This window comes from Papaver somniferum, chromosome 7, assembly GCF_003573695.1.
Source record: "Papaver somniferum cultivar HN1 chromosome 7, ASM357369v1, whole genome shotgun sequence".
Taxonomy (NCBI): domain Eukaryota; kingdom Viridiplantae; phylum Streptophyta; class Magnoliopsida; order Ranunculales; family Papaveraceae; genus Papaver; species Papaver somniferum.
The window spans coordinates 231,275,404-231,283,924 of record NC_039364.1 but is presented as its reverse complement, the minus strand read 5'-3'; the positions used below and the strand labels follow the sequence as shown (position 1 = coordinate 231,283,924).

Below are 8,521 nucleotides of genomic sequence, written 5' to 3'. Positions count from 1 at the left end.
ATGTGTCCTCATAAAAACGCATTAAAGTATCACAGTATCAATCCAGAATCTCTTCTTTTATTTCCTTTAAAAGACACCCAGAAACAACATTACACACCCACAAACATTAATGTCCAAAATAAACTAACTCATTCATTTATTATGAATCCATATTGCTCGCTCACATCTTTTCTTCCTCCTCCCATTCTGTTCCCTAAACTCCCATTTTCTCCGATTCATGTAGATTATCCTCGGCCAAAAAATTAAACTGTTATTAGTAATTTGTCTGCATACATTTCACATACGTTATTTTGCAAAAAAAAAAAAAAAATCTTAATGAAGTCGCTTATATGGTTGTTGGTGTCGATGATACGGAGACAGCTAAAATAAGTCATGTAACGTGACAGAAATAGATAAAAAGAAATCCATCCAATAAACGCATACAAATCTTGGGAAAAATATATAGTAACTACTCGTAGCAGAAATTAAAACAATACATTAAATTTGAAAATAACTCCACGACATTTATGTACTTACGTACCGTACTTGGCCATTACTTCTCAATGCAACTTTATCTTTCTATAAAATCCTTTCTTCCTCTCAACAACTTTCACTGCCCACATTCAAAGGGGAAAAAAAACTCATCCAAAAGAATGCCTAAAAACCTTCATAAATCCATTCATGTCTGTCTTTCAAAGCTCAAGAGAGCAAAGCAAAACAATCATCACAATCATTCCTCTCCAAGTCTTGTCAATTCTTCTCCCAAGAAATGGATTCTATCTGGTTGCAAACACTCTAGAACTCTTTCTTTCGCAGTCGAAAAAACACCTTCATCGTCTTCGGGTATCAAGAGTCGCCAAGATGGTGCAGCAACACTATCCGATACCAAGAGTCGCGAAGATGGTGCAGCAACACTGTCTGATATTGACCGTTTCCTCTTTGAGAACTTTAATTCATTATATCATAATGAAAACGACAATCTCGTGGTTGATGAGAAGGGTACTAAGATGATGATGAAGAATAAGAAAAATGAAGATTCTCGTCGTGATAATGGGAATAGCAATAGCGACTTTTTGTTCGAATCGCCTCGCCTTATGTATCCGCCACCGGATAGGATTCGCGCGTCGAGCCGATTCTTTGTTTCTCCGGGTACATCAGGTTCATTGGTCGAAGAAAATAGGTCGAGTACCGGCGGGAGTAGTTCTACGTTTGATGATATTGGTTCTTCCAGTTCTACTAATCATCATACCTGTACTACAACTCCTAGTGATCAGTCACTTGAGGTTAAAAATGGTACTGACCATAACTTAGCCGAGGATAGTGTTGCCGTGTTAAGGAATTCTCCGAACCCGTACGACGATTTCCGGCGTTCCATGCAAGAAATGATTGAAGCTAGATTGGATCAAAATCAGTCTGTTGATTGGGATTTCATGGAAGAACTACTGTTTTGTTACTTGAAACTGAACGAGAAGAAATCATACAAGTATATATTAGGTGCTTTTGTTGATCTAATCGTAAATTTACGACAGAATAATACAGGTAAATCTCAGACGAGATCACGTCGAGTCTCAATGAAAAGGAAGGAAATCAAGAAGATTGTGAAGAGGAAAGATTGTGTAACGTAAGATTTTGGTAATTACTTTCTTAATTAAGTTTTAATGAGAAAAGCGCATATGGTGGGGTGTCGCCATGTGTGTAAATATATACCAGTATAATATCCTGTGGGTAATTAATTAGTAATTACTAATTGCCTCATTTGAAAGAAGAAAAAATGTTTTACTTTTTTTGTTTTTCTTCAAGGGATTGTTGGTAATTCACAAACATTTAGGCGTATTGACGCCGGGATCTACAGGCAATTAGCATATCAAGAAAAAGATTCTTGATGTGTAACAATGGGGCTCTCAGCTCTCTACTTCTAGGTGTTATTTTGTTTGAAATGATATTTGTTTCAACATTCAAATTTGAAATCATATACATGGACCACGTCTTTACATGGGTAGTTTTGCAGTTTCGAAATACACTGTATTCTCATGTAATCACGGGACTTCTTAGAAACTCTCCAGCAGAAGGTGAAAGATTTAAATTTTAATACACGTTGTTAAAGTTTATTATATGTAAGGAGACAAAGCTTTAATGGAGAAGAAACCAAAATAGAAGAGAAGGAGAATCAGTGAGTGTTTTATTCATTCTCTTGTTTCTCTTTAAATACACAAAACAAAAAGGAGATGTAGGAAGTAGTGTTGCTACATGTGTTGGTGGTAATAGAGAAAGTATTACATGTGTCAAGCATGAAGATAAAAGTACATGCACAATGCCACCTCAATTGGTCAACCACTCATATTACTACAACACCTCCCCCCTGGATGACCACCATGATAAACTCATTGCTTTGTGAAAACCTTCCCAAAAAACGTCAGTTGATGAAAAACCGTTCGAAGGAGAAAGGCACTTGAGCGTATGAAATGGCGTTGCTTGTCAATAATTTTCTCCTTTGTAGAACCGTGTCAGGAAAAACATTTTGCACAAAAAAAACTGAACACTCGTAAGGAGAACAACAACCTCAACCGAAGTTGTATTTCTAGTGTTTTGTTGTCTCATTAAAAACCTTACCAAGTAACAAAACCCTGTGGGAAAAAGTAACCTCGATGAAATAGTACAACACTCTTTGGCGTCATCGTTCCATTGTCGGATGCTCCCCGTGATGTCGACATCTCCCCATGATTTGCATTTATGGTGTTATTGTTGTCTCATTAAAAACTTTTCCAAGTAACAAAACCCTGTGGGAAAAAGTAACCTCGGTGAAGGAAACGAGTTCAACATTTCACTAGATGCTTTCCCTAACATAGGACAATTTCTTTATTCCAATACAGTTATGGGAGCTTGGACAATTCCATTAGTCCTATGTGGTCGGACACTTCCTTAGTCCAATGCAGTCAGACACTTCCTTTAGTCTTTTGTATTCATGCAATCATGGGAGTCAGACAATTACTTTAGTCCGATGCATTTGGGAAATTCATGCAGCCATATTTATGTCAACATCACATTGTTAGATGCTCCCCCTAATGTCGACATCTCCTCATGATTGCACCTATAGTATTACTGTTGTCTCGTTAAAAACCTTGTCGAGTAACAAAACCTTGTGGGAAAAAGTAACCTCGAAGAAGGGAAAAAGAGTTCAACATACCATTAGAAGCTCCCCCTGATGTAGCGCAATTTCTTTAGTCCATAACAGTCATGGGAGTTTTAGACGATTCCTTTAGTCTTACGCATGCAATCACGGACTTCAGACAATTCCTTTAGTCATGTACTTTTCACATGAAGTCATGGAAGTTCGGACAGTTTCTTTAGCCATATACTTCTCACATGTTTTTCAAATGTGGACTTAGGCAATGACTTAGTAAATAAATCTGCAACATTTTCGTCAGAATTTACTTTACTGACTTGAATGTTTAGAAGACATTGTTGTTGTTGATTGTAAAAGAACTTCGGTGATAAATGTTTTGTATTATCACCCTTAATGTACCCTTGCTTCATCTGTTCGATGCAAGCTGCATTATCTTCGTAAATGCAAGTTGGATCTTTAGTGGTATAACTCAAACCACATGTCCCTCGAATATGTGTAATGATAGACCTTAATCATATACATTCACGAACCGCCTCATGTAGCGCAATGATCTCAGAGTGGTTCCTGGAGGTAGACACAAGGGTTTGCTTGGTCGATCTCCAGGATATCGTTGTATTCCCTATGGTGAACAAATATCCAGTTTGGGATCAACTTTTGTGTGGGTCTGAGAGGTACCCTGCTTCAGCAAAACCAACCAAAACATTATTTCAGGTTTCGGTGTAAGGAGTCGCAATTATATTAGCAGCTCTCCTTTCATCTTCGTAAGGATAAAACAAACCCAAGTCAATGGTTACTTTTAGGTATCTAAAGATATTCTTTATACCATTCCAATGACGTTGCGTTGGCGCTGAGCTATATCTAGCTAACAAGTTCACTGAGAACGAGATATCTGATCGAGTAGATTGTGTTAAGTACAATTATGCGCCTATTGCACTTAGATATGGACATCCTTCTCCCAATACCTATTCGTCACCTTCTTTGGACGAAATGGATATTTATGTACATCTAAATTTCAACCATTCATGGGAGTGCTAGCCGGCTGCACTTTGTCCATATTAAATTGCCTGAATATCTTATGGACATATGCAGACTGGTGAATTAATATTCAACAATCTCGATGTTCTAGTTTAAGTCCTAGACACATCTGAGTTTTCCCAAGATCTTTCATCTCAAATTCGGATTTCAAATAGCTTGTGTTTTCTCTTACTTCGTCAAGAGTACCTACTATGTTCATATCGTCGACGTAGACAGATATACTTGCAAACCCGGAACTCGTTTTCTTTACAAATACGCGGGGGAACAATTATTTATTTGTATATCCCTTGTTAATCAAATAATCACTTAGACGGGTACACCGCATCCGACTGGATGTCATAATCCATAAAGTGAGCGTTTCAACTGAATTGCAAACGCACTATGTGGTTTAGAGTTACTTGATTTGGGAAATGAAAGGCCCACCTAGCACTTTCATGAATATCTCTGTATCTAGATCCCCATAGAGATATAACCACATCGATAAGATGCATTTCAAGCCCTTCTGAAAATTTCCAAGCTCATATAATTAGCAGAACATTATGATGTTCACTACAAAAGAATAAGCGATCCAGGGGTTTGTGGGAAACCTCGCGCCACAAGGTGAGTCTTTATACTTTAAGACTTCATTCCTCTCACGACGCTTTGTGATAAATAATCATATATGTCCCACAGGCTTTACAAACTTGGTGGGTTAGCACTACCATACCAAATACCTGTATATTTGTCAAAAAACTAAGTTCTTCCTGGATTGCGAAGGCCAAATATGCTCTTTTTTTGAGATTAATCGATATAGAGCATGGTTCGATATCATTTTGCTCTACTTTTGGAGCAACTATGTATGAATTATATCATCAACATCCATGCATGATCCTTTCATTGACTCATGCACATTATCATAATCCAATAGGATTTCATTGTTCTCTACAATCAACTAAAACTTCGGAGCGTCCTCCAGTATGATTCATGGACATATTTAGAGACAATATCATGAGATGATTCCGGATGATATAAACATTAGATTGTTCCTTACTCAGCCACTTCCTTTCTAGGTGAGCATTAGTCGAACCTGGTGGTCTCTCCAACTTCCTTTTTGGAGTCACGGACTCAACCACACTTCCACAAAATGTAGTTGCAACACCTTAGTTTATGGTTCATATCATATATTAAGGATTTCTAACCTTGCATGCATGCTTGCAGTTTGTATGTGTGATCTCGTCACTTTAGCGATATCAATAAATGCATCAGGCAATAGAATCTGCCACATTCAAAATATTGATAATTCTTTTCACTTCACTTTCACATTGTGGAGTGCGGGGATCAAGATGAGATAACGTGGGAATACACCACGATAATTCATGTCGTTCCCTTTGGAAGACCTTTTCCATACCTCCCCCTAACGACGGGAAGGTTGTCTAATCAAAGTGACAATCCGCAAATCTAGCGGTAAAGAGATCACCTGTCAAAGGTTCTAAGTAGCGGATAATTGTTTGGGATTCGTATCCAACATAAATACCTACTCGTCTTTGTGGACTCATCTTAGTACGTTGTGGGGGCGTAATAGGCACGTATACGGAACAACCAAATATGCGTAAATGTGAAATATCAGGCACATATCCAGTTACCAACTGGTACGCAAAAAATGGTTGGCTAGCAGTGGGTCTAAAGCGAATAAGTAATGTTGCATGCAATATGGCGTACCCCTAGGCAGTAATAGGAAGGTTGGAACGCATAACCAATGCCATAGCTATCATTTGTAACCTTTTGATAGTAGCTTCTGCGACACCATTTTGAGTGTGTACATGGGGTATGGGATGCTCTACGTCAATTCCATTAGACATACAGAAATCATCAAATCCTTTAGATGAAATTCTCCAGCATTATCAAGTTTGATAGACTTGATTAGATAATCAGGGTGATGAGCCCTTAATCGTATAATATGTCCTGGGAGCTTTGCGAATGCAACTTTTCTTGTGGACAATAATGCAATGTGTGACCAACGGGTCGAAGCATCATCTAGAACCATAAACTACCTGAATGGCCGCATTCTGGATTATATGTCCACAAATATCACCTTGCTTTGTAAAAATGGAATATTTTGTTTGGTACCTTTAGCATAAGATGGTCTCGATCCTATCTTTTTCTAAATAAAAATCTTAGCAGAATGAGCGATGTGTCTTCAATGAGGACATCGAAGAAGAATGGGACAACGGGTGCGCTTTAATTACTTTTGAAGACGAAGGTTGCGCTTCTCTTACTTTAGAAGGCATAAAATTTGCATCATTTACTTTAGAATGCACATCATTACTCTGCATTGTAACAATCTTTTGTCCCATTTTCTTTTTCATTCGAAAGAAAGGATGTCCATGTAATTTCTTCAACGCACGGATCATCATATCACGACCTGGGTGCCCTAGTCGATCGTGCCAAAGCTTATATATATAAGTCACTGGTCAACAGTTCCTTGTTGGCAACCACATGGGATTGGATAATCCTAATAGTGGTGATATACAATCCACTAGAGTGACTCATTAGTTTCTCTAAGATGCGCTTCCTTCCGCATTCACTAGAGGTCACATGTATGTATCCAATTCCATTTTCACATTGAGTTTCCAAGTGATAGTACCATTTGCACGGATATCCTTGAAACTCAACAAATTGAGGATAGCTCTTGGTGCATATAGAGCTTCTGTGAATTTAATTATTGTGTTGTTTGGCAACAAAAATTGAGCCATACGTCGCCCAATTATTACTTATGATGATCATATCATCGTAGTCACAACGGTATTACAAGGAGTAAGATCAACAAATAATTGTTTATTTCTTAGGATAGTGTGGGTGCTTCCACTATCAACTAGACATTATATTTCTCCTTAAGACATTCCTACAAGTACATTATACAGGAATGTTATAAAAAGGAACAATTTATCTCACTTTCTTTAGAGATTTCTGCCCCATTAGAATGATGCCCTTTCCATTCTAATATGCATGCTAAATAATAGAATACCATAAACACAGTATGGTTATCAAAGGTGTAAAGAATAAACCAAATTTCGTTATGGATATTAGAAGTGCAAACCATAAACCAAATTTCGTTATGGTTATCGAAGGAGCAAACCCGTAAACCAAATGTTGTTATGGTTATTGAAGGTGTGAACCGCTTGTAAAACAAGCGCTCCGTTTGCGAACCAATTTTCTTTATGGTTATAACGGGGACCAATCGTTTGCTAACAAACTTTCTTTATGGTTTAAAAATTGCAAACAATTTGATAGTAAGGCTGACAAAATGGTCAACTGAAAATAAGCCCATTAAAAAAATACAGGCTCATTCATCATTTACATGTGCATAATTATTAGGATTTAATTTGCAATTTGTTTGCATGTTTTAGTAGAAAACCATTTGTGGGGGAAATATTTAAAGAAAATTTGATAAATGATTTTAGGTTAAGATTTGGAACATCCATTATTAATACCAAACCAAGATATAAAAATAAGCTTAAATAACCAAGATATTTAAATAAGCATAATATCACATCATTACCAACAAAATTGCATTGTAAAGCATAATATATGATGGGAAAAATAACATGCATACATACATACATGAAATATATTTGATGGATAAAAGATAAAGGTAAAATATTCATTGCATGCTTATAAAATGTAAAGGAAATGGTAGTACAATAAAAGAATAGTACAACTTCTTTTGGTCATAAACAAATGATTTTAATTAATTAATTAAAAAAATTCTTTTAAATAAAGGTAAATAAACTTTTGTCTATTAGGAGACATTAAAATCGTTTCATGTGATTGTTTGTGGGTGAAAATTGTGTTGGTTTTGGTAAATATGGGTGTGTGGATGAGAAACAAGTCTAAACCTAAAACAAATGCACTGCACGAGAGTACTTTAGATTCGAGAGATCAATATGTACAATCCTGGCCTAAACCAAGAAATGGTTGTTCCAGTCTTGCTTCGCTCACAAAGTGAAGGCGAATGGTTGGTCTTAGGGAGGGAAGCGAAGAAGGTGTTGAGACCAGAATGATTAATTCTGAAGGTGCGGCTATTTTATGACTTGTATCAGAATTTGGAACTGGCTTGCGGAATGTAAGCTATCAGTTTTTTGTATTTTTCTGGATATTGTGTTGTTGTTCTAACCAAAACTTGTTTTTGGTTGAAATAGGTAGAACCTATTGATACAAGTCATATTGAACGCACCCTGATCTCGTAGAAAGTGGGAATGATTGAGTGATGGAGAAGTGGGGTAATGTGTAAATGCCAGAGACCACGTTCCCACTACGAAGGAGACGGGTTAGTTTACACCCACTACTTCTTGCTGCCACTAACTTCCCTGCTTTCTGACACTTTCTTGTAATGGGCGTGTTGCA

At 37.1% G+C, this 8,521-nt stretch overlaps 1 protein-coding gene across 1 annotated transcript; it reads left to right on the top strand.

The window, feature by feature from the left end:
- Window positions 1–609: 609 nt before the first annotated feature.
- LOC113293471 (transcription repressor OFP14-like) lies at window positions 610–1,736 on the top strand. The gene has a single exon (XM_026542100.1). It carries the CDS (start codon window positions 633–635, stop codon window positions 1,602–1,604), a length of 972 nt encoding a protein of 323 aa, XP_026397885.1. The 5' UTR covers window positions 610–632; the 3' UTR covers window positions 1,605–1,736.
- Window positions 1,737–8,521: the final 6,785 nt, after the last annotated feature.